At 38.9% G+C, this 27,590-nt stretch overlaps 1 protein-coding gene across 7 annotated transcripts in view; it reads right to left on the bottom strand.

Moving 5' to 3' along the window:
- Positions 1-690: 690 nt before the first annotated feature.
- The window catches only part of cacna1bb (calcium channel, voltage-dependent, N type, alpha 1B subunit, b), a 178,020-nt gene continuing 151,120 nt past the window's right edge, over positions 691-27,590 (bottom strand). For 5 of the 7 annotated variants that reach the window (XM_084382536.1, XM_084382535.1, XM_084382537.1 and 2 more), the window contains 12 exons: positions 26,601-26,728; positions 23,618-23,714; positions 19,054-19,159; positions 18,820-18,927; positions 17,724-17,833; positions 16,833-17,035; positions 15,310-15,439; positions 15,114-15,224; positions 13,316-13,354; positions 10,286-10,547; positions 6,147-6,370; positions 691-4,990 (listed from right to left, as the gene is read on the bottom strand). In XM_084382536.1, coding sequence (XP_084238662.1) covers positions 4,421-4,990; positions 6,147-6,370; positions 10,286-10,547; positions 13,316-13,354; positions 15,114-15,224; positions 15,310-15,439; positions 16,833-17,035; positions 17,724-17,833; positions 18,820-18,927; positions 19,054-19,159; positions 23,618-23,714; positions 26,601-26,728 — 2,088 coding nt within the window. In that variant the 3' untranslated portion in view covers positions 691-4,420. Of the gene's footprint in view, positions 4,991-6,146; positions 6,371-10,285; positions 10,548-13,315; positions 13,355-15,113; positions 15,225-15,309; positions 15,440-16,832; positions 17,036-17,723; positions 17,834-18,819; positions 18,928-19,053; positions 19,160-23,617; positions 23,715-24,753; positions 24,851-26,600; positions 26,729-27,590 lie in introns of all 7 variants that reach the window. The other 2 variants (XM_084382539.1, XM_084382533.1) reach the window with 2 other exon arrangements.

Here is a 27,590-nt window from a genome sequence, read left to right on the forward strand (position 1 = left end):
GGAGCAGAAACTTGAAAAACAACAAGGAAAAAATTATATCTGAATTTCCATCCATTAGATCTTTGAAGATGACACCAATGCAACATCTTCATAACAAACACAAACACGTTTTTGGAGGTACGTGCAACAAATCTAGAAGAGGAACTGGACTGCATGTGTTAGACTTGGGGTCCTCATTTAATCTGGATAAGTTTCCATACGTTGATTAAATACCAAAATTCATGAAGATTCTAGTCTAATGAGTCTCTTCCCAAACTTCAAATGACTCGTCATCACAACTTTACAGTTATCACCACCGGCATGGCCGTGGTTGCAAAAAAATTGTGGGCGGTGTTTGCTTAGGCCTGTGAGAGATGACAAATCAGAGCAGACTGTGTTTTTTTGGGAGGAGGGCCTTAAAGAAATGGGGACTAAAACGGATCGATCAGACAGAGGGTGAATAGAGGTGCTGCATGAGAGAAATAATGTCCTTTTCTGAACATTAAAGCATGTAAACATTTCTAGTAGACAAAATATACATAATATGGGACCTTTAAGTTATTTATAACCACTGTTACTTAAGATTTGTAGACAGCGACCCCTAACAGAGGGAATATGAAGTATCTGTTTTGATACTGGATTCAGATTCAATGAACTACTATCAGAACTCAAACCAAGACATTTCAACGCATTCCTCAGGGATCTACGTCGTTCAATTTCATAATCATACCTCTTTATTCAAGGACTTATATTCATACAAAAATCTATAGGTACAGTCGAAATGACTGTGGGAGAGACAGTCAAGTAACAGATCAGGCAGCGAAGGATTCAGCCACTCCAGAACCTCTTTATCTGAGAAAGAGCCTTGTTTCCACTTTGGTGGTTCTTTGATAAAATGTTATTCAAGCTCTTTTTTTTCCTTTTCTTTACCTGAAACAGATACGTTGTGTGTTTAGATAATCAGAAAATACAACCAGGAAACAAATTGTACAAATCATGGACTGAATGAAGTCAAACAATGCCTCTTTTTATGCACATGCACATTTTCATTTTAGAACATGCAAACAGGACATGTCCAGAGGGGGCAGCCATTGTAAAACTGTGAGAGGAAAACTTGATATCCTGTTCATGTTGGAGGTCTGAAAATATAGGATCTTTTTCAAATCTACCGTAGAGATGCACACAATGCTCTGCTCCAATATGGGACCTTACAGAAACGTTTCAAGACCAGAAGACAACAAGCAATCTAACATGTTACCTTCACAAAGAACAGAGCCATGCCTGCAGTTAGACCTTAATGTCTAAGATTTCTCATTTTAGATGATCCATAGAATAGATTGCACAAGAATGAGACAACAGGAAGTAAAATTAAAACACAACGAAATCATCAGACTTGGATCAAATACAATTTGTAAATAATTTACATGTTCATAAACTTGCTTGGAGTCAAGCCAGAGCATTACAAAGAGCACCACCGGATCTATAAGTCTGTTATTTTGATCTAATCTGTATTTTGATTCACTATGCACCAAGTGACAGATATATCTATACGCCCCCTATACGTGTGCAACATCTGTTTTATTCATCTAGGTCCATCAGCTCAATGTCCAAAAACCTTCTTTAAAAAAAACCTTCAAAAGAAAAAATCCTGTATCTGCACCAAAAGATATGAACTTGTTCTTAGGCCAAGTACCTAATTTGATTTAAATCTGAAGATTTTCTGGCAATCAACTGTATCACATGTTTAAATAAAGGGTTGGTTTATTGATGTTTTTCTAATTTTCAACAATTCCCATGAAAAAAACAAAAAAAAACAAAACCAACATTGAATCGATCCTTCTAACAAGTGTTGTCTTTGTATCCAAATCCTGATATAAAGTAGCTTATTCCTCTGTGCAATAGAGCTCAATTGTTCCAAAATCTGTTATAAACACATCAATGAGCCACACTGTTGACCTGTGTGACATGTTCTTTCATGTGAACACGCACACAATGTAGCTTATTTTGACTCAACGCCACATACACTCTCCTGTTGCCCGCAAAGAATCACTGGACCTTAAAACTCCACTGCTGAAAATAGTTCCTAGTAATGCAGTGTTTTCTCCTGTAAATTACTCTGTTTGCTAAAAACTGCTGTGCCTAGCTGTTTTAGAATATTTTTGTGTATGTTTTAAAAATTAAAACATACATTTGTGACCAGTTTTTAAAGATAGGAATCACTGAGCTTAGGGCAGAGTGCCACAGACAGAGTAGATAAATAATCACTGCAGTTTGTTTTTTTTCGTCACCAAAACTACATATTTGTGACTTATTTTTAATGATTTACATTTCCAGTAGCAACTGGTAGTGCCACTATAGGGAACTTGTAAGTCCTGAAAGACAGATCAAGACATTGTTGATTTTGGTCTTTTTGTGGGATTTGTTGAAAGAAACAAAACAAACAAAAATCATTTTACCAGCATTATCTTTTAAGATGATATGTCATGCCCAGTGGGAAGAGGGAAAGAGTGTAGCCAGTGTATTGCATTAGCCTGGTGGGCTAAATGGATAAAATTCTAGTAAAATATAGTCTCAGGTTTGGGGTCTCAGATGTTTAGCCAGGGACGCTCTTAAGAACGAGGGTACAGGCTTGTTACATGTTTTCAAAGTTTGTGTAGCGCTCTAGTAATGTAACAAAAAATGTTAGTTCTGCCTTCTGTTATCATCAGAATACTTCACACTAAAACCACTTTATTAATTTGGTTTTCCAAGCAAGTTTATAAACCACTACAAATTACTTAAAATAACAACTTGACCCAAGTGTGGAAAGAACAGTTTTATATTTTGGGTATTTCTATCTGGTTAGGCATCATGCAGACAACTTGCCAACCTCAAAAATGCCCTGTGATTCACATATATCGGCTTTGATATAATTTGTGCCTCAGTGTGTCAGGTAACTGTACATCATATAATACAATTTACAACTCTTCATACATAAATGTAAAATTTGGTCGCAGTCACACTAAAGCCTGAACCTGGAGATTCCAGAGGGTAAAGCTACAGGGCAGATGAAGTGTCGTCTTGTTGCATAGCCCTACTTTAAGTCAACAGTCAGCAGCAACAACACAACTCTTAATTGTACCTGCAAATACACAAACAGGTAACCTCGCCTACAAACCCTCGCACAATACTGCTCTTAGAGGAACGAGATAAGAAGACAGGAAACCCATGAAAGTTGGGCATATATGGCAGAGATGAGATATATACTGTATGTTTGAGGAGTGTTCAGAACATGAGAAATTTTTGTTGATTAGAAATTAAAAAAATGGCACTTTTCTCCATTCAGAGACGTTTCTACCAACTGACTGGCAGTATATTTGAAAGAGAAAGGCAAATGCTTACCACACACCCTGAAGCAAAAGTACAGACGCTATTTTTTGACAAGTTCAAGACCCTGGCATGCACTACATTGCTTACTTTGGATCTGTAATTCTGACTTACCTACCACAAGATTCAGTACAAAAAAGTGTTTGTTTTTTTTTGCATTCTGTCCATTATAACAGATTCAAACTTTGTTCTCTACACTTTTTCTCAGCTGTGTACATACTTACATCCTCTACTGTATATTCAAGTCCATCTGACCAGGCTGCATCTTAATACATCTTGGAAAACGAGGCACTTAGTATTCAGCCACATAACGTCAAAAAAGAGATATCTAGTTCCTCACGTGCACTCATAAAATTTACATCTGGTACAATTTACAAAAATGTGATCTGAAAAGTCAACTCTAGATCTACTCTAACCCATCCAATTGTTTCATTTTTGTCACATTACTCACTGTGTCCATTAGATGTCATGGCAGAAGTTTAAGACCTAAGAAGCAATTTTTTTTTCCTAAGATCTGTTCTGGTCAGAATTCGGCGATAACCCCGAAGTAAATGAAGAAAAACTCAAAAGAGGAAAATAATTTGGTGGTAGCATCAATATGATCAAGTTGAAACTCTTCTCTTACCTACATGGCAAACATAAAGAAAATGAAACATACAAAAATAAAAACAGTGTTGCGAGCAGCCATTTAAATACCAGGAATGAGGCATTCAGATCAGTCTGAAACAGTTCATAGATTTTGGCTTTTGTCTTCTGCTCCAACACTGATTTTACTGGCCAAGGCAAAATACTTAAGGGTCTTCACATGTGCTATAATTTCAGTGCAAGTAAAGGGGCTAGAAAAAGTCATCGGTGTCTTTTGTCCTTAAATAGTTTGTTGTATAAAAAAGGAGAGTAACAAGACAAAGCTGGAATGATTTCCGAACCCCTTTTACAGCACTTTCCACTGGCTTTTTCCTCAGTAGCTTCCATTCTGCATTACTCATCTGGCTTCTTATCAGCTCGTTGGACCTGACATGAGGGCCATACAACACTGATAAGCTGGCCCATCCTCAGCCAACAGTTTCCTGCCCTGTTAGCACCAGTCCTCTTCCTCCCTCTCCCTGAGACTTCCTGTTCCTCGGCTCCCGGGCCCAGACGCGGAGTTGACCCCGAGTGTGAAGTGGTACCCATTAGGCACCACCCCTGCTCGGCCCTGTGTGGTGGGAGTTGTGACAGGCGTGGCAGCAGTTCCGTGTGAAGCTGAGGCTGTGGTGGAGGCAGTGGTTCTGGCAGAGCGCCCCCCACCATGGCTGCTCACAGTGTCCTGGAAGTGCTCTGTTTCTTCAAAGAGGGCCTGTTGAGGAGCGGCCTGCTGCTGCCGGTTTAAATTAGGGTCTGAACCAATGCGGGTGACCGGCATTGGGGACTCGTCCTGGCCACCGTATAAGCGATCATGCTCTGAAAGGCCACGGCTAAAACGAGTCTGGTGCCCCGCCGTAGCAGTGCTGGCACTGGGCGGGAGAGGTGAGGAGTTGGCGGTCTTGTAGGCCACAGCAGGACGAGGGGTTAGGGGCGTCTGCGGGAGCTGCCTGCGTCCACGACCAGGAGTACTTGAACCAGAGGGGAGGGTCACAGGACAGGCTTTACCCACACTGCTACCATGCTGAGGAAACAGGATATAAACGATATAAGGCAGGTCAATGGGAAGAAAGTTAATTTATAAAGTACATAAAAAATGCAAATCGGGCTATGTGATATGACCAAAATCTTATATTCCAATACAGGCCATTTCATATCCAGATATATTTCACGGTATAGCACATTGTCAGCAACTTCAATTAATAAGTAGTTTGTATAAAATGACCACATGGAGAGGCCTTTTTCTTATAACATTTTGAATTATATACTGCCAAGTGCGGATTTCTTGTGGAATTATGGAATTACCCTATTCTGTGTCACGTTCTCTCACCTCCATGTTTGTGTTACCAAGTGTCGTCTAACTGATGAAAAATATAGCCCTAGAAAGTCTGGTTTGCATCATAATGCACAGTCCCAATCTTGAATGTTTCTTATTTGTGGGTAAAAAGTACTTTCTTCAGTATATTGTGTTTTCTTTAGTGCAAAGGTATATCTTAACATACAGTTATGTTTATATGTTGTAGGAGAATGACATTTTTTGTTGGTGCTGAACTCCAACACACTGGAGCTTGAAGAGCAACTTAACGCCACCTCAAAGTCTTGTTTTTCGGTGACCTCCACCTTGCTGCAGTGGCGTAGAAGTCTACTCCAAGGTGAGTCAGTTCACACGCATCATCTATCGTCATCACTGCTATTTCAAACGTAAAACAGGCTGGTGTTAAGTTACTATTTTAAGTTCCAAATTGTAGCTTTAATTTGAAAAATCTGGTGTAATAATTGTTGTTGGTTTTATGCTGCCATTAAAAACAATATAGCTATACTGTACCTGCAAAAATATATACGAAAACAAGCGGAAAAAACACTATATGTAGAGAAACAGAAAACACAAACAAATTGTTTTGCACATCATGAGATCTAGAGACTTATGAGGACAGTCAAAAACTGACTGAAAAGTCTTCCTGTCTTCTGTTTGGAATCATTGTTCTGCTCCATTGTCCGAAAATAAGGGGGCATATAACGCCCTACAAACTGGAAGTCAGCACTTACATCTCATTGTCACTGTTTTCATTTCAAAACAAATGAAGAATGACACACGACACTGTCCACATATGTACGGACTACAGGGTGTGGTGGACACATTACCTGTTAACCACTAACCTACATATGGCAGAAAAACTCACCTGTCTGAGCAGACCAGCATCCTGTCCCTCTCCAGGAGACGTGGATCGACTGGGACCAGCTGACTTGGCGTAACACTGCTCCCTGCTGCCATAACGCTCACAGGAGTAATAGCGCTGCTTCTCTCCTGCTGAGGAGTGGTGCCTCCTCTCATGAGGCCGGCTGCGGTCCCGCTCCCTCGCCCGTTCTCTGGACAAACCTTCGGCTGATGGGTCAGTGAATGAATCTGGAGGATGGTACCATCAAATTAAATGAGAAAGAGGAGTACATGGTTTAGCTGTCACTTTTATCCTATCCCTCATTTTAATGTAAGAAAAAAGTTCAAATTTGTCAGTGCGGAAACAAAAATAAGGCAGTGTAACCCTAATATGTTGCCTGACCTCACAGGGATAAATGAAGATTTGAGATGATTAAAATAATGAGGACTAAAAACTCCTATGGTCAAAGTGAAGCCAGATTTTGCTGTGTCTATATTTGGCTTTCTCATTGTCTTGTATCAGCCGAATGCTTTAGGTGATATTCTGATCCATGTTTTACTTCCTCGATATGTTTCATTGTATTTTTATACTGTAAAGTTTTGCTCCATGATATTTCTATTACAACTCTAATTAAAGGCCAATGGCCCATCTGTGTCTGTGTGTCTGTGTGTGTGTGTGTGTGTGTGTTTCTTTCTAGTCTTGGGGTGTGTGGCATAAAGCAAAGCACTGTGGTGAAATTACTTTCTTTAGCGCTGGAATAATTCCAGTTTTCAGATTAAAACTGCGATGACAGGAACACAGAAGCCTATTCATCATCCTGATGTGTCAGCGTCTTGAGAATGACAAGCTTTGAGGAGTGAAACTCTCCTTCACTCACATGTAGAGAGGGCTGCTGGATGTTCTGCTATCTTACCAAGAGGTACCCATAAATCCCAGGACTGGACCTGTCCACTGTGGCCTTTTATCTCAGCAATAAAGCCCAGCTGCTGTTCTCCAGTGTTAACACAAAAACACCCTGCGCCCAGCTCTCAGGCTCTAATTGCTCTAGCAGACGATCCCTGATGGCAAACAAACGCTGTGACTACGACCCTCTATACTGAGTGTAAGTATTAAGTTGCGTTAATCAGCCTCAAAATTTTGCTAATTTTCCAGACATTAACTTGACTAAAATAGGTAATCCATCACATTTCTGGCTTTGTTTTTTGAAAAAATGTATGTTACTCCCAGATAAGAGTTAGAAAATCATTTTTGGTGGTGCATTTATAACTACTGTGACATCTAAGAGTCAGCTCAGAAGTTGTCATAAAATTTCATCCAAAGTAAAACAATAAGGGGTGAAAAGAATGATGTGAATCCAGTCATTTCTTGAAATACACTGTTTGTTTTTGCTCCTCAGCTGACTCTAAAATCTGAGACTGAGCATCTTTGAATGATACAACATGGATACTTGGTTCAGATGTTTTTAATCAGAACTGGTTTCATGCATATTTACTTGATAAATCACAGGCAATCTGAACCTATTGTCTCAAAACAACCTCCTTAGGGATAAATAAGGAGAAACACAAGGGTATGCACAAGGTCCTTTAGTATTTACGTATGCATTTGTTTCTTCTCATCCCAAGCTACACCAAGACAACCATCTGTCTTTAATGTTCTTCAGACTTCTCTGCATAATCTCAAGCTTGTACTAAATGCTGATAATACAAAATGTCTTTTATTCTCAAGAACCCCTAATACAAGTTAGCATCTCCCTGCCATACATACACCCAATGGTACTGAAACTGAAATAGTTTAATCTTCAGAATACCTGTCAATTAGCCCAGATAGCATCCATGCCTTTAAACAATAAATGGAGCAACTGACACAGAAAGATATAAAGATATAAAAATGTGTTTTTCATATCAAGTTTGAAGCATATTTTTGACTTGAGGACAGGAAAATGATTGTACAGTTAACCATTGTGTCTATGCTTGACTATGGAGATATTCTTTATTCTCATGCTGCGTATTTACATTAAAACAACTTGAGGCAGTTCACAATTGTGCTTAGTATGCATTATAAACGAGACATATTGGACTTGAAACACTAGACTGTATTCTATCATTTCTGTTAATAAAGGTCTCCTACAAAAGTTGCCTCAGTATTTCAATCCTCTTTTCACATTTGATACCACTGCTCACCAGACCAAACTTTAGGTCTAGTTTAACCTTAGCTAAATACTGAATGTGAAGACTGCCTTTCACTGCTTTGCATTGCATGAATGGATGATTAATTAATTACTGAGGATTTTCAAACTTGATTGTCTCATACCACTGGCCAACTTAAAACTTTTAACTTTTAATCTGTTTAGTGATGTCTGTCTGTATGTGCTTGTGTTATGTCTGGCTACGTTATATTATGCTTTATTATGTTACGTTATGTTAGGTTAGGTCATGTTAGGTTAGGTTACGTTTTGTGGTGTTAGGTTAGGTTAGGTTAGGTTATGTTATATATGTCAGGTACCGCTGTGTTAAGTTATGTTTAACCAGGTTATTTTATGTCACGACATTTTATGTCACATTACGTTGGTTAAATATATTTTGTTACGTTACATTATTTCCTCAGGCCTCCCTTGCAAAAGATATCTTGATTTCAATGCAATTACCATGTAAATTGTTTGTAATGATAAGCAGTGATAAAAGCATTGCATTGTTTGTTGATTGGAAAAGTATAGCACGTGTTTGATGTAATATGTCTGATTAACTTATTTTTGTGCTTCCCAACAACTAATAATCTAAGTCTTTAGTATAGAATAGGAGATAGACATTTTTTCTGAGAATTTTACAGATGACCTCAAAGTTCAGCTTGAGTGGGAGCCAGGCAACGACTTGCTGCCACACCCTGTTTGTATATCAAAGTATTAACATTGGTAATGAAGATGTGCCAGACCATGTACATGTTGGTGTGTGAGTGTATGTGTGTGTGTGTGTATCAATTTACTACATGAGTAGTGTGTATGTATTTGAACCAACACAGAACCTTCTTCTTAATGTTGCATTGCTTTTTCAAAATTAAGAACATGTCATTTCAACCTTTTTCAAATGCATTTTGCAGCTCCAAATGTGATCTAAAATGCCTTTTCAGTACTTAAGGGAGAGCTCAGTTTACATTATAAATGTAACTGTTCAGCTCTGAGGGAACAAAGGGGGAAAAAGGAAAAAGAGAGAGAAAAAAATCCCCAGCAAAGCAGATTTTCCTCTGAGAGCTCACAACTCTTGTTGCTAATCAGATGGAAAGCCTGACATGTAAAATCCCTGGTTGAAGCGCAGCAGAAACCCCTTCACCTACATAACCCGATCATGGAACTTTAATCCTATAAAGAATTTCTGCCGCTACGTTAAGACATCCAAGTGATCTCTAGGAAAGCCCAGCCTGCTATCGCTGTCTCAGCATTAGAGTGATGCCAAGTTTGGATATTTTCCTTGCTGTATAATACCAATCAATACTGCTGTGTTAAATGAATTAATCTCTCAACAACCTAATATATCCCCCCATAAAGGACTTTTTTCAAATCTTTGTTAATTAATGTTAAGTTCTATGTGATGACATATTTATGGCAAAATGCTCAACTTTCACATCTTATTAGTGTTGTAAGCTGAGTCCTGGAGGATTTAACAAAGCAAGTGAAGTGACACCATGTAACTCTTGCTGAAGAGTGGCCACTGTGGAAACAGGTGGTAATTACAAGATAAGGCACATAGAATTTCCCTTCCCTTCATAAGAGTCTCTTGAGCAGCAATTCAGATTTTTATTAGCGAGAGGAAGATTGTATATTTCTTTTTCATCAGTTGTAGTCTAACTCCATGTATAATTGTGTAAAATTGTACTGCATGCATTTTGTGCCAAGTTATTACATAGAGTATACTGTCTGCCTTGTTATACCCACCCAAAGAGGTTGAAGGGGGTTCAGTATCACATAATTATAAAATATAATTAGGTCACTTAATATATAATTAAGAATGCCAGTCTGAACATGACCGTAGAGTTTACCTTGTGTTCTAATGTTCTGTGTTATGTTCAGTTACCTACAGTATGATGAATGAAGGCATTTCAGAATCCGCTGCATCAAATCACAGTCTTTACCTATCGCAGTATATTGATATACTTAGTTTATTTTTTCTCACCAACAGTGCTGGACGGTTGCACTGATGTGGCTCTATCCAGTGACTTCTGCTTCTTGTCTTTGTCCTTGTCCCTGCGTCGATGGCAGCGGTGGTGGTGGTGATGGTGGTGGGCTCTGTCTTGGCCCTGGACTTGCCCTGGCCCTGTTGATGACTGGGCCAAGCTGGGCCTTTCCAGGTCATACTCATTCAGCCCAAGCTCCTGGCGGTGCTGCTGCGTTAGTGAAGATGCTGAGCGTCTTATAGGACTGAGGTCCACAATCGGCTGAGAGGGAAAGAGAAAAGGGGGAGGCGTGAGGAATAAGTAGTAGAGAGGGGCGATTGCAGTGGTTTTACCCAAAACTGGATACTGGATCACGACACACAAATGACACAACCAGTGGACGGGAACCTTTTGTCTTAAGATCAACGTTCAACCCGTTCTTCTCCAGGCACAGACGTGAGAAAAGTTTGAAAGTTTGAGAAGAATGAAGACAAATCTGTGACAGAAATTAAATACTTACCGTGACAAAACTTACATAATTTGTAAGCTACCAGGCATTTCTGCTGGTAAACAAAGAAGAGGTGGGGTGTTGACTTTGGCCTTTGTGGCATTTTTCACTTTTTTAACATGCCACCTCTAACTTTAGTAGCTTTTTAAATAGCTAACACTTGGTAATGCATTTTTGTTAAACAAAATACTTCAGTGAAACCAGATGTTTTAAGAGGCAAACAACTCACTCTGTCAGTTGGTTTCAAAGATGGGTCGGAAAAGTTTGTGCCGCTGATCAAGAACTGTCTTACCACATATCATTGCACTTATGTTTAGGCCTGCTTTATATCAGAGGGATTGTGAACATTTCAGCTGCTCAGGCATCATAAAGATAATAATGAAAATGATGTTACAAATACAAATTCACTGGATAGATTGAGGTTATGGAAATGAGACTACCAGTTTAATTTAGAAGAACTACAGTTTCTGACCACCAGAGACAGCACTGAGCCTACTGCTGCTCAGGAGCAGTCCAATTGGCCATGTTTGATTTTGGATGGTTTGTATAGACTTAAAAGGAGGTAATGCCTTTTCTGTTAGACTCAGTCGTGCATTTTCGTGTACATCTATTTGCCATTGTTTTTCTGACATTTTTTATGCCATTATCCTGCTTGTTTTTTCTTCGAAAGGAGACGTAAATGGCTGTTTGTACTCAAAACATTCATGCTGTAATCACTGATTGTTTTTGAAACTTGGGGGCAGCAGAACTACAGTTATGATCACAACATTGACATATCATCACCATAAGTTGATATGGTGAGCTTGTTGGCAAACAGTTGCTTATTTACACATCTAGTTCAGAGCAACATTATCATTAATTTGGGAGCTTCTGGCCACAAGCTCATTATAATACAAGTATAATATTCACTCTCTTTTAACTTTATTTTTGGTTTCTACAAACTCCTGAGGGAAATGTCCGCCTCTTTAGCCGCTAAATGCTCCACTATGTTCCTCAGCTAGTTGCTAACTGCTGTCTGGGTCTAAGCAGGTCTTGTGCAGTGGGATTATTATTATTTATTTATTATTAGAGCTTTTGCACAAAAAAAAAGCTGCCTGCTGCATCCACAAACCAGATTAAGAGGCTTGTGAGAGTGTTACCAAAACGTTCCAAAATGTTGCAGGCCAGACAGCTAAACAACAGTCTGAGTAAATGGCTCAGTAAAGCCAAGAAGAACTACAGAGTGAGGTGAAATTCTCAGCCACTACGACTGACCTATTTGACACCGTCACATTGTTTCTTACATACACTGCTATAAAATATTGATCATAGGGGCTGTAAGTACACAGTGGTGTGTTCTTTTAAAACAAAATTCTCTTTATTGATTAATACTTTCACTATATGCTTAGAAGACACTGACACTCACCCCACCTAATTCTTATCTTACTGACCAGTACAGCTATCAGGTAACAAACTGATGTGATAGGGAACTGGAACAGCAGCTAAGTTACCACGCCACCTGCTGGTTATTGTATAGCAGTATATAGTTAGATTATATAGCATCTAGTGCTAAAAATGTACTAAGTCACGCTATTTTATTGAACATAAGAACAGTAAATACCCACTAAATGACAAATGATTTGTTGATGAACTACTGTCATTAATTACGGTTTCACAGACAGATTTTGGGTGGTTGTGTTGTTCCTTCTGTTCCTACCCCACAGCCTGGCCTGTAGCTACAGTCAGCGACAACAATATCACAACACTGCAGGAAATATTCATATTACAAAGTCATTTTGTCCGGTATGCAGTCTTAAAATCTTACTTTTAAGATAAATGCTGTCATATGCTTTTAATTAGAAAGAAGATTCCGCTGATATTTTCAGATTACTTAAAAAGAATTAAAGGGTCAGTAAAAGAGAGTAAAAGATTAGAGATGAATCAGACTTGCTCAGTTTGCTTTTGATTTGATTTTTTGCGTATGAAAAGTAAGATTTTAAGACTGAAAGTAACATCAAATGACAGATACGGTCGGATGGGTTTTCGTAGTGTAGTTGAAAGAAAAGAGTTATTTCAAAGCAAGAAAGAAGCAGTACCATCCCTGCCTTGTTTCACAATCACACACAACAAAAACTACACACTACTACGTTACTACATAACGACACTCACATACACAACCACATTTTACAAAAGTGTAGTACTGCACAGCTGTAGTAAATGGCCGAAAAGCAGGACAGAGTGCTTGACATACCCCGGATACACTGGACTACTATACTGGAGACTTTTCCAGGGATGGGTGTGTTTGGTGGATAATGTAAATTTGTGTGTTACATGTAATGTGACTATCAAGGATCTCATGGAATGACCAGTGTATACTGTATATGTAGGAGGGTCACTTTGTCCATGATGGTGGGAGGGTGTGACCTCTGCACTGAGATGAGAGGAATTCATGGAGGCAAACACAGAAATGAGAGAAGAAGAGGAGGAAGAAGAAAATGAGGGAGAGGACGAGAGGAGAGAAGCAGAAAAGAAAGAGAGAGGTGGCACAACAGGTGGTACATACTGCCAGGTGGGTCCCAGGGGCGTGGCGAGGGTGGCTCCGCTATCAGACAGCACACACAAGAGGGAGGTGGGCAAAACATTAGCAGTGGGCATTGAAATCAGGAGAAAGGGAAAAACAGAAGAGGAGAGGAGAGACCTAGAAAGGTTGAGGCTGGTGATTTTCTTTATTTTCTTGTTGTCAAATACATCATACGAAAAGACCAAAAACGTAAGTGCCACTAACAAGTGTTTCTGTGTATTTAAGGTCTGAGATCTCTAATTCCTCCGTGACATAAAGCTCCATTGTTAGCTATCTTGCCATTAGATAGTTAGCTCAGTTAGCTGTGCGCTAAGTGATCATATTAGCTTGCTATTACACTGTGGAGAGAGAGCAGGACAACAGCAGGACTAGGAGAGGCTGATTCTGTGTTTATATCATTGATGCTTGACGCTCACACGCAGTCAAAGTGGATGGACAGTGTTTACCTGATGTTGAACCTTTAATATGAAGATGCCACCCATATTATCATCACCGTCTTTCTGTTTACATTCCCACCGACGCAAATCAAATCAATGCGCTGTGTTTATGTATATGTATGTAATTTTGTTATGCAACTCTGAGTTGCATAATGTAAAATAAATCACCTTAACACTGGCAATCGCCTCTTGAGGTACAAAGTGGTATTAGGGAACAGGACGTGCCGGAGATGTACTCAAATTTTCTCAAAAGTTTTGGTCTTTTCATTGGATTTGTTGACATTAACAAAAATATAGAATAAGACCAGCCATATCCGTTAAAGAGAAAGATAGAGTGACATATTAAAATGCAACAAAAACAAGGAAAGCACGTGTTAAGTTTTGTGAGGTGACAGAGAAAGACTGACAAAAACACAGAGACAGGCAAACGGTGAAGGTAAACACACGAGATCAGACAGGTGAAACAATCCAAGGAACAGGGAAATGACTGACAGAAAGATTATCTTGACATGACGTCCATATGTAGAAGACAAGAGCAGCAACTGTAATTTACAATATGATAATAAAATAGTAAATAATTTAAACATGGATGAAAAGAAGTGACATTCATGAAGATAAAAGGATTACTGCAGACATGCTCAACTGTTAAATTTGATCCTATTGCAAGTGAGTGTGAATATTGAATGAAATACAAAAGATAAATGATAACATCAAGTTTTATAATAATTGTGTCAGTGAGGTAAATCAAATAGAATTATCAGAATAGAAGTTTTATAGAATACAGACACATTATTCTGTCAGTATACCATCTAGTTTCTATTCTAATGCAAAACACAATATGACTAAAAGAATAACATCATTTAAATTGTCTTAGCATAAAGATTTAAAGGGAAACTGCTAGTCCAAGGTTTAAAACACCTCTAAAGGTCACTAATTGGCACATTATATGCACTTTTCTTAATCTCTACACAAACAGAAACTGAAAATGTAAAAGCATTTCTATGGGAAAGTACGTGCTCTGTTAGCTCACGGCTGCCATCACTAACCGGCTACTACTTAGCTTTGCACCAGCCTTTTTACAGCCTTTTCAAGGTCTCCTATCCCAGCCACCTGTTTTTTTTAGCTGTTTTACCTATTTAATTATTTAGTATTTCCCCTACATTGCAGAAGCCATTGTTTGATCATTTAATCAAGAATAATCTAAGGTATCCACAGTCTATGTGTTCCAAACCTGATATTATCACAAGAATCAAACCAAAAATCTTTGAATGAGCCAAAGAGTACTTCTGTTTCTGTTAGTATTAAAACAGCAGGCATGGCACCATTAGCACTGAAGAGCTTACGTAGTACTCAGCATTGAGTCGGGGCAGAGAAGCTGCTCTGCAGTGGCCCTCCAGGCTTGGATATGCTTCTGTGTCTGAAATGTTCTCCACCTGCTTCAGTTCAACCAATTCCTGAAAGGAAAATAAGAGGAAGTAGTATGTATGAAGGCATCACAGATGACATAGAGATTATGCAGTTTTCTTGGTGCTAGTGTACCTGAGGTCTTGTGGAATATGGCACGTCCTCTGACTGGCCTCTATGTAGTTTCCTTCGGCCTTTGGGCCTCTGTGCTGCCTGAGAAACGTCTCCGGATTGGGAATGTTTGATGGCACTCCTCTGGTTTAGTCTATGTACACAGACACACAAGAGCTCTGACTGTTACACCGGCAGTAGATCAATTTTAGGATTTTTTTCCCTATTGAACCATATGACTGTTTTTTAGAGTTGAAAATGATTACCTTAATTAATTGTTTAGTCATTTGACAACAAATATAATATATAATAATAAAAACTTTAAGTAATTTTTCAAGCAAATATACCAAACATTTTATGGTTCTATGCACACAAATGTGACTTTTTTCAGCCTTTCTTGGTATAGCAAAGTGTAAATCTTTGGGGTTTGGACACAATTAATATAGTTATACATGTAAAACTGAAGAAAATAGACTTAAAGTATCAGAATAGGTGTTGGGTACTACAAATAGTGTGCCTTTAAGTAGAAACTGATTTGAAAAGTCTTCTTCACTATGTTCTTTTCCACCAATAAAGATAAAGCTGCTGTGAGCTTTGTTATAGCAAACTTCCTGTCTGTTTTGCAGTCAGAAATCCCCTCCCTCCTCTCTACGTCACCACATGAATGCACAGCGGTAATGACCAGACATAGCAGCAAACATAACTGCTCTCTGTGTGTTCACAAGCAGACAGGACAGGACTACTGTAACTCCCTCCTTGCTAGGGCTCATACCTCTGTCACCAGACCAGTACAACTAGTCCAGAATGCTGCTGCTGACCTGGTATAAACATCCCAAAGTTTTCCCACAACTGGGAAACTGCTCCTTCCCAGTCAGTACCTACACTGTGACATGGACATTGCTTTCCCCTCACTTTGAGGACCCTGTGGCTGTTTTCAACAATTTTGAATTGAACTCCCCACTGAAGAAATGACAGCAGAGGCACTGTCATATTTGGACAATTTTTTACACCCAGATATCCCAACCTGGCCTGTTTAATTATACTGTAGCTGTAGAACTGAACACACCTGTAGTTAGTTGTTTGTTTGTAAAGGAAGTACTGACAGTTTTCATTACATCAATAGGACATTTAGCTCTTGTTCCTATCAAATTTGAATCCACTTATTGTAATTTATCATTTCTGACAAATTATGCTGTAAATGTAACGTATGTAAGAAATGTATAGATGTTAAAATAAAACCAATAATGTTAACAATGTTTGAGAGAAGAGCCCAACTGGAGTGAATGGAAGAAACTTTTCTTAATATTAATCAAGATAGTTTCCTCATTTCTAGGACTATTGGTCTTAAGAAACATTAACTTTTAAGAAGTTAGTTAGAGGTTAGATTTTACAAAATTGGATGCAAAGAGGTTAAATTTGTTAAAAAGCATTATTCAAATTACAAAAAATTATCTTGTACTTGAAGGCAACATTACACAATCAGTGGAGCCAAAGCACCCATGTTGTGGATATATCATGTTTCTACTGTGTATGACAGAGTCACTCACATTGTGTCCCTATTAACCGAGGTGGCAATGGTGGTGGCAGCGGTGATGGCAGTGGTGGCGATGGCGGTGGAGGGAAGTGTCGCTGGCTTTGCCACTGGCTCAGGCTGCGATGGGAGGGGCTGTTTGGGGCTGGTGAACGGTGGCTCTACTTCCAGTATGTGAGTAAGAGGCAGCACAGGGCGGAACAACGCCCCCAGTTTACTCTGCAGGACAGACCAATGGCATATGTCATAAACAAAGTGTATATACACTGAAAGAGCACCAGATATGTTAATAAATAACAAATTAATCAAGAAAAAAAAAGTCTTTAGTCTAATATTTAGCATTCACAAATTATTTTGCTTAGAACAGTTAAATAAGTCATCCAGAGTCGTGCACATTTCTGCAGCTGTATCAGTGATTTCACTCTATTGGCAGATTAGTGCTTCCTGTATTGTGACATACATTAATACTAATAATACTACAAAACAGTAAAAACAACAACAAGATTTAATGAAATTGAGAAAATTTTGGCCCTACAATGCTTGAGTTTGACAAAAGGAATGAAACATGGATTAATGATGCTATAAACAAGATTATTTGTCTTTTGAGGAGTTAATGTCTTGGGACGACTGATTCTTTTCAGTCGTCTTAAGACATTAACATTTGAGCTGTATTAAAAGACAAATAATTTTGTTTTAAGCATCATTAATCCAAATGTCTTCTATCAAACTCAAGCTGTGAAGTAGTCTTGTTTAGTCAGCACTAAAAAACTATTTAATGCACAAAATAACCCAGACTACATTTTAATCCAAATATATCATTATCCCACACACTAAGATAAGACATTTTTTCCTGCCTAAACAACCTCAGAGTTTTTTACATGGGCATTTTATCTACAACATGCTTTACCGGAGGTCCCCCTGTAGATTGCTGCTGCTGGAGTCTCTTTGCACGATTCTGCTTATAGTAGTCAAAGATCATGTGAGCTGCATAGACTTTCCCCACGGTGAGCTCGTTGTCTGGAGGAGGAGAGAGCAGAGTCAGAGAAAGTTGCTCCATGTGGGCAGTAGATGGCGCCAGATGAGCAACAAAGTGGGAACATCTACAATGTGAGCCAGCTCAGTGTTGGCTGCAAACTGAGCTGTGCTGTCGTTTTTACTGTTAAATAGTTTGTGCTTTATTTATTATTGCTTGTCTATATGTGTGTCTGTATCTTAAAAGAACACAGAATAATGCATATCAATGAAACACCAAGAAAAGAGACACTTACAGAATCTAGGAAAATGAGTGAAATGTGTTTATTTGTATTAGAAACACAGTTAAATTTTTTCATCAAGCAGACAGAATTAAAGTTTTTCTAAGTGCTGTATCGTAGGCAACTGGACTTGTTTCAACTGAAACGAGTCCAGTTGCCTACGATACAGCACTTAGAATTACCATGACTTGGATGACTGAGAACCTTCATCAACATATAACCTTAAAAGCTCAATTATAGTCAATAATGAGAGAAAAGTCTCCATCTTGCCAATTTTCATCTATTATAAGATACTAATACTAAATTTTCTTAGCCAGCTTTAAAAATCTGCCAGTGTTCTATAATTATTTCAACTATTTTCCAAAACAAATAAAAATGTGTGAAGACATTTCCATAAATGAGTGTCAGTATCTTAAAAGAAAAATTATATTATCATTACCATTAATTGTTATTATTATTATTATTATTATTATTATAAATATTTTTATCAAGGAAGGTCGATAAATCTGAATCTAGAAAATAGATTAAACATGGGTTAAAATTATCTCACTACATTCTACTTTTAGGACTCAGACAAAAATGACGAGTTCAGAGTGAGATTTTTTTCAGTGTGCAGCCATATAAAGAAGAAAAAGGATGAATGAAAATGAAAAACAAAATGTTACAGGATGAAGTAGAAAAAGCAGGAAGAAGTCAAGTGTCATGCAAACAACTGGGTTTTAGTAGAACCCAAGCAGAACCGTGGCTCACATTTATGAGGCGTCACCAGCAGGTCGACAGTCTTCTGCGACAGGTTGGGCCAGACTCGGTTTATCTCCCTCTTTAGGTCCACGTCGCTCAAGTGCTGCGCCAGGACCCCTGGGGACATGCCCACAAACACGTCACATCAAATCTGCACCAAAGTCATCACCACCATTCACATTAACATCAGAGCCGTCAGTCCAGCCGCAAGGGTTTCTGAATTTTGTGGTTTCAGTCTCTCACCAGATGCCAGCTTGATCTCCAGGGCTGTGCGAATCAGGGCCATCAGCGTGGAGGTGAAGTGCACCGTGTTGTTTTCCGCAATGGGCATGTTCATCTTTACCAATCGCTGAGAGGAATGGAAGCAAAGACAAGGGGCCATGAACCAGGAGCAAATGATCAACATCTCAGGGGAAAGAGGCTTGGTTAGGGACTACAAGCCAAATTAAAGGGTTTCAATATTAAATTTGTGCAAGTCATACGTAGTTCTACATCAGGTGAACCAACCGTGTAGTTTATCCATCACGAGCTTTCCAAAACCCAAAGATATTTAACACTGCAAAAAGTTCTGATTTGGAAACATGAGATTAATTATCCTGTGTTTCTTTACTAAAACTTCTGTACTAGTTTCTAGATTTGAATTCAGGGTATATTCTAAAATTGATCATGAACATGTCTTTTATGCCTCAATTAGTCAGGAAATCTTAAGATTGAGTCATTTAGAGGTAAAACAAGGTACACCATTCTCTTTTACTAAAATAACTTTCAAGTAACAGCATAATCACAGAAGTTTTTCCACTTTCACATTAATTTCGCACTTATTGCTTGGCCTTCACTTTTTCAGTGTGCTAAAATTAAGAATTCAAAGAAGTTGAAATTAGAGGTATTTTCTAATATTCAGGGTATTTTGCTTATTAATGTGCTACAGCAAGTCTGATCTCAGGTAAAAAAGAAACCCAACTATTTCCTCTTATTTCAAACCTTTGAACACTTCTCATCTCAGCAGTACTTATATCTGAACTGAAGCAATGTATATCAAGATTTCTTGTCACGTTTCATTATCTTGCTCTGTGGACGGATTACTTCACTAGTATTAAGCCATTTTCTCCTCAAATTCAGTGTTTGGCATTTTTGTTTGTTAAATGTCAATTAATGTCAAACTACTACTCAATTAGCCAAAAAATCATTTCAATCCACGCAGAGGCCTCAGTCTGTGCGCCCAACACATGCACCTTTTCTAAGCTAACAGCACTGAACAGATGAATGCAGGGAACACTGTGCTGTGTCTGGCTGCTGCTGCTGTTGCTATGAGACTATTGAAAATCCACGGGAAGCGTAGCACGCTTCTGCTTAAAGCTGAAATATGATTAACTTGTGATGCTGAGGACGTGAGCTCTGTGAACATGCTAAGCTCTCCCTGCTGCTAGAAACATGCAGCGGCACATCTTCATTCAGGAAATAATGACTTAGAGGCCTGAGGAGCAAAGAGAGGTGGCTGACAGCCCAATCTGGCAGCACCAATAAAATATTCCAATCAACTTTCCAGTCATCTTGCTTCAGTAGTTTTCTGGAAATATGAGTCTTTGACTTGAAAAAAGAAAGAACAACCTTATCTGGCTTTTAGAAAACAAAAGTTAATTTATTAATGAGTCGAATGACTAAAAGAGAACAATTTTGATGAAGATTAATAGTTAATTTCAAGCAAAAATATCAGACATTTACAGGTTCTGGCTTTTCCGTTGTGAGGATTTGCTGCTCTCTTACTGTTTTATACCATTATACACTAAATATCTTTGGGTTTTGGACCAAATAAGCAATTTAAAAATGTTCCTTTCAGCGATTTTCCCTATTTTATAGACAAATAAATATAGATAAATTTGGTCAATTCAGAAAAGTTACTATCAACCCTACACTGCAGTGTACTGTATAGTACTAAATCTAGTAACTATTAAGAATAATTATGAAGCACCACACAGGCTCAATTATTATCAATTAATCTGTATTTCTGTAATAGGTTATGGAACTCAAAATTTGTCAGGCATCAAAAGTACAAAAACTAATCTGCATAAATCCGCACCATGCAGGGCTTCAATGCTGGAATGAAAGGATTCACAAGCACATGCATGTTTGAATTAGTACACTACATTCACGGTGAGGCTGGAGGGGTGGTAGAGGCATGGACTGGATATAAAACTTCTAATCAAAGAAAAAAATCAAGAACTGAGAGACCAAAGCAAAAAACCATCAGCAACATTGGAAACATTTGTGAGAAAGGAAAACTGTAGCTGATGGTTCCTGTAATTTTCAATTCAAGTATATTCTCTCTGGGAGCATTACAATACAGGCGGAGAGATGAGAGGCAAGGGACAGGAGAAGGACGAGAGGAACTAAATGCCTCAACTGGAAAGTTTCTTTTTTCCCAGAAACAGAGCAGAAGAATGGCTGCTGCAGACACGAGCATCAGACAAAAAAAGAAACACATATGTGGAAGAGATGCTTGCAGACAAAGACTTAACATGCACGCAAAGAGATAGACCAGGAAGAAATCCCAAGAGCGGGTGAAAGAAAGATCATCGACAAGAGAGCATAAAGCCTGAAGACACAACATAAAACTGAAAACAGGAGCGTAACAGGGACAGCTGTCACTGTGAGGGGAAGATGTGTTCATTAGGAAGGGAGGATAACTAGCAGCACCATCAGCGGCAAAGTAGTGGGAAGGGAAAATAGAAAAATAGAGATGGAGGGAAAAAAGGCTAGCCTTGCTCTCAAGTGCACTGCCTCTCTCTCTGTATCTTTGTTCATGTCTTTCTCTGTTGATTCAGAAAAACACGAGTTCTATTTGCAGGAGCTACCACGTCAGACCCAGACATTTTTAAACTGGGGCAAGGGCAGGGCTTCTTTAAACGTGATTCACTTCGACAGCTGTGCATGCACTGCAACCACTCACATTAAGTCTGCATGCTAAGAGGTGGCCAGTAGCTGGCATAGGGACTACCTGAGGATTGTTGAGCTGTGTAACTGACTCCCATTTCACTGGCACACAAGTCTCATATATAATCATGGGATAATTGTGCCAGGTAACAAAGTTACTTTAATTTGGACAGTTTCAAGTCCATATTATAAATCTGTCCAATGTTCACTCTAATTTTATCTCTCCACTAGCCTCATTTGCTCCATCAGCATTCCATGTTACTTCATGATTTGGTAACATGGTGTTCCCGACACATGCTAACATGCTATAAATGCACTAAAAAATCTGAACTGATGGAAATATCAGTTCTAAGCTAACCAGCCTGTCCTCAACTGTGCAAGCAGCTACTGTAATTATGACCTATATTTAGGTTTTTTGTTAGGCTGCACATTCTAATGGCCGTAGTAACTATTATGGCAGCAAAGGAGGAAGTCAGGTGACGTAGTAAAAAGAGTAATGATCCACATAGAGAGGTGAACAGAGTGGATGGTTGGGTGAAAAAAAGGTCTTTTGAGGAGACCGCTGTTTGTATAAACCTAATCAAACAGCGACACAACAAAGGTCCGTCTGTCACTGGTATGCTGCAACAGTCATATTGTCTGGGAACAGTGATATATGCCCTTTTGGTCATTGGCAATTGACCTGTTTGGTTGTTTAGGTATGAGGAAGTGTTGAAGCTAACAGTGGCAGTTACAATATTGTGTCAAAAGTAATGGACAAAGTCAAATCCTGACCTGAAGAAGGTGCTTTAAAATGTTAGGTGATCACCAAAGTTATTATTATTCATCCTGAGGGGAAGAGTAAGGGGATCACTATCATCAGAGGTATTCATCCTCTGGATCCCATAAATGTTGGTACCTGGCAGAAAATCGAAGTGATACCTTTTACCAGTCAGCCTGGAATATTATGTGTTATTTGCTGGGTGCTTGTGGGATTGATGGCAGGCCGGATCATTGGTTTGGCCCTGGGCAAATATTTTATCATTTCAAGTTAACTGTAAACATCTGTAAGATCATGGATGTAACCTGGTGGTGGATAGTAGGTAGAAAAATAATGATATTTACCTCTTTCGGTTTGCAGTGGGAACACTTGGAATAATATAGACTTGTACTGAAGTTGGGGGGTTGGGGTTTTACCAATCTTTAGCAGCAAGATATTCCACTTTCTCCTCCAACTAGTCTCTAACTTTGACTGTCAGTCTGGAGTTTGGTGCTTGGCAGGTAGCCTACAGTGGGTTTATCAGAGCTTGTTACTGAAAACAGGTTAGTGAGAGCACTAAAGCTTCCATAAAGTCAAAACTAGGAGCTAAAAGGGGCCAAAAAGCTCAGTAAAGAGTTACTTCTCTGTTACCCCTCTTAATTTGTGTATGCTGATTTGTTTCAATATTAATGAAAAGCATATCACTGCAGCTACCAAACAAACATGGAAAATGGACCGAAAACATGACCTCCTTGGCTGAAATAACAAATATGTTGGGATTTTCTTTCTTTAATTTTCAAACAGCAGCTTGTGCTGTTATTTTGATATTTTTACTTTCTCCCTAAGATGATTTTGAGGAGCTTAGTCAAACATTGTTTTGCTCAGCTCTCTGATCTATTTTTATCTATCAGTGTTAGATGGCTCTCCAGTAAACATTCTGAGTGTACAACAAACCTTCACAGTGCAGGACAAGAACACAGAGCTTCACAGACGAACAGAAAGAACAACACAACAGCAGGCCAGAAGATACCGACTGCGACACACTGACAGAAGCCAGAGGATGTTTGACAGGTGGAAGCAGGGAACCAGCAGTGACTGCAAAAGGGAGTAGGACGGAGGAGGAGGGAGTAATTCTACCTTATAGGCGACTCGGGGGGGACATTTCTTTCCCAAACCTAGCGGAGGGGACATGTCGCGAAGCATCTCGTACATATCACGGTAAGTCATGCGGCCGCTTCCCGGGGGAAAGATGGTAGGAGGCCATGAAGGAGGAATGAAGATTTCCCAGGTGAGGTGGTGTTGGGATGAAAAGGGGTAGGGGGAGTTACATCATACAGAAAGTGGTAAAATCCAAAAAGAGAGAATGGGAGGGGAAAAGAGAGGAAAACACAGAAATCCTTGTTAATAAGATTTCCAGGATATCATGATCTGGAATGCCATCCTTGCTGGATTTAAAGATTCAGGAATGGATCCCAGAGGAGGAAAGAGGGGAGGATGCTCCCGAGGATTCCCTGTGCAGAGATGCTGGATGGAGGGATCCTGGTGGAAGATGGAAGTGCAGCATTTTATGCTAAAGGATTATTCCCCTGAAAATATTGCTTTTGACTGTCAAGCATTCACCACATGTAACAGGCTTGAAAGAGTGGCTCCAATGGCAACCCAGTCTCAGCACAAAAAGTATTAAAACTTTGAATAGAAACTTCTAAGACCACTCCTGTAAAATTATCCACCTCTTTGCCAATGCCACCTAGGAGTGGATTATTCAGCAGGATAGGTTTGAGAATTGTTCTATGGAAGTTTTGATGCTTTTGTCCTTCTGCTTTGCTATGACAATTGTCCTTCAGCTACAAACTTCTCAGAGCCATCTTGCAAGGGAGGTTATTACTTCAGGGTCAAAAGGCAGATTTTTAGTGGAGTATTCCTTTAAATACCCTCTGTTTCAGCATGCTAAAAGGCATTAGCAGTAACCAAAGTGGAAACAAAGCACACAATGCTCACTCCTCACTACCCACTCTTGTTTCACTACTGTGTTTAGAAGCAGGAAAACATCTTAGACATCTCATCTGATGCCTTTTGTTTGAGCCTGACTTGTGGCATTGTTTCCTGCACTCGCCATGGTTACCTGCCAGCTGGTTAGTGGAGGATCGATGTGTGTTTGTATGCATGTGTGGTCGGGTCATTCTCTGCCACCGCAGGGAATAAAAACAGACATTTACAGTTCGAAAACCATCACAGTCCCTTTGAAAACAAAAGGACTGTGTGGGAGTGCAAACCTTATAAGCCACCCTGTTAGGGCACTTCTTCCCCAGGCCCAGGGGAGGTGAGATAAAACGTAACAATTTGTACATATCCTGATAGCATATCCTCCCGCTGAAAAAGATAACACATGTTCGATAGGTTAGGTCACAGTTTATTTCATTACATCTATCTGCAGTAAACTGTTATCTGTTAGCGGGCATTAACAGTGAGATAAATATTCAACAAGTAGCAGCATGAAGTGCACAATATACTCAGTTTGTTTTTACTTTTCTGACTAAATCTGTGAAGTTGTTGGTGTTTATTGAGACTATTATATCTAAATATTGTATCTCTTTTTTTTCTTACTTAGATAGAGACAGAGAGTTTGGCACATACACATACCATGAGTGTTCATTTTCTGTTTTCTTTTGGTATTACATCTACTTTGCGTTAGATATCTCAGGTATATATCCTATTTATTCATTATTATACATATTACATTTGCTATACTGCATTATAATAAGTATACACATTTACCATATAATATACATTTATTTTACTGAGTATTGGGTGAAATTATCCTACTCAATCACCAATCTGGGCCACATCTGTATATTTGAAAGGTCTTTATTATTTTTCATTTTATTATTCTATTATTGTCTTGCTTTGCCTTGTCTCATTTTTATAATTCATTCAATCCACACATATTCCTCTGCTTCTAAATCTCGACCTGCTGTAACAAGTGAATTTCCCTGGTGAGAGATCAATAAAGTCTTAACTCTTATCTTATCTAACAACAAGACCTCAGGGCTGAAGAAGGGATTTTACAGATACTGAAGTCAGTGTTTGATTTGTTTGAATATATAAAAGGAAAGAAGTATAAAATTTTGTTTTAAATATTTACATTTTTCATATTTTACTTTAATTATTACTTTTTTCTATAACTTTTGCCTGCCTAATGAAAAAAGTCTAAATCTCAGGAGTGAATTTCTGCTGGAGAAATACTAAATTTGTTATGTTCACTTCGAAGTAGTCAAAGTTAAGTATACTTAATCTAAAAAATATTGGACTCTGTTGCCTTAATTTCCCCAAATCCTGTTCAGTGGACCTTCAATTTAAATCAAAATAATCTGCTTCTAAATGAAAACAAATAAAAACTGAAAACTATGAGCTTTGGATATACTCCTTGCTGCAACATGACATAAAGATGAGTTAACGCAGTGAAAATATGCTGGATGTTGCTGTACTGTAGGTACTTCTCTGAGAGCTGCTAATACATATTCAAAGGAATAAATAATAATTCCTCCCCCGCAATGACTGTCAGGAGATGGCAATTTCATATTTCCCATCTCACACTTCTCTCCGAGTCCTGACTCACTGACAAGGCTCCGATGAAGCCTTCTTTAAAACTTAATGAGCCTTACGTAATCTGAAACAGATTACGCCTCACACTGTCTCACTCAGAACTTGTATTGTGCCGTAGTGAAATTAAACAGTGCTGGTGTGAGGGGCAGAAAGGGTGCTGACTTAAACCTGTATTCTCCTATTGGACGAATAGAAATAGTTTGTCTTCGCACCAAAGTGACAGACTGAGGAGCTTTGAGGCCTGCCAGCTTACAGCAGCAAAGAGGGCTAAATGGACACCAAGCGTAACGCTGGATTTACATGCATCAGTCCAGCCGACAGGGGGCTCGTCACCAGCCTCAACCAGCTATGGGCTCAGGCTTGTCATTCACCCGCTGCTGTTAAGATGGGATTTTTCCAGTTCCACATTGTAGTCCTGCTGGAAGGCCTGTTTCCTAGCCTACCTTTCTTCACAAAACAAACACCCCCTTCTTTAACACTATAGCTGTACAGGTCAGAGATCAGCTGAAGCACTTACCAGGCAGCAGGGTCATACTCTGCCCACACTCTGATGAATTCATCAAGGTGATGAGGCCCCAGGATGGAGGCGTCCCTGGTCAGATACTCAAAGTTGTCCATGATGACAGCGACAAATAGGTTCAACATCTAGTAAAGGGAAACATGAGTGTTTAAAAGAAAAAAAATAACATATAAACACTTATTTCTGTTCTAAAAAAAATGTTATCGTCAAACTTTATCTGAAAGGAAAGATTGGAGAAAAAGATCAGAGAATACATTTTCCACAATCTTCAAATTATCGAGGTTATGTACAGGGACAGGAATAAAGAAACACTCCCAGTTGAGAACCAGTTCCAAATTGTCTAATTCATTTAAATCGTATTCCTGTTTGCATGTCTTTCCGACAGTTGTCCATAGCAAACAATAATGTCTACACCGACAGAAACTTGTAACAAGATGGAGTCATGGCAGAGAGGAAGAAATGGTTCAAAGCAGGGCTTCATTTCATGAAGAAGTAAGACAACAGTGCTAGTTGTAATGTCTGTAAAATTATCATTTCAACTCAGGGTGAAACACCAGTAACATGTTTAAAAATCTTTCGACACAACATGGGCAGCAATTCCACGAATGTGGCCCACATGAAACCGAGCAGAAATTCTGTCACAGAGAGTAAATATCATGTTATAATTACATTGGTGCCACGTTAACTCAGATTCCTGAATTTCTCTGTTACTCTTTGAGTATTTAAAAAATGTTACATTCATAAAAATATGTTACTTGACTGTTTACTGTTGGAAAGGATTTTCTTACATAACCAGGAGCCCATTTGCATTTTCTTCCCATTGTTCTCTTTGTTCTCTGTAACTGTCAGCATTTTCTGAGCTGTGCTCAGTACGAGAAGACCTTGTTTACTTAAACTCCAAACAAGGTCTTCTCACAGCAGGAAACACAACTACTTTTGGATTCAAGTGTGCAGAAAATCTGGGTGAAAATAAGTTTAAACGAATCT

This window comes from Pagrus pagrus (assembly GCF_965226575.1).
Source record: "Pagrus pagrus genome assembly, chromosome: 19".
Lineage (NCBI taxonomy): Eukaryota > Metazoa > Chordata > Actinopteri > Spariformes > Sparidae > Pagrus > Pagrus pagrus.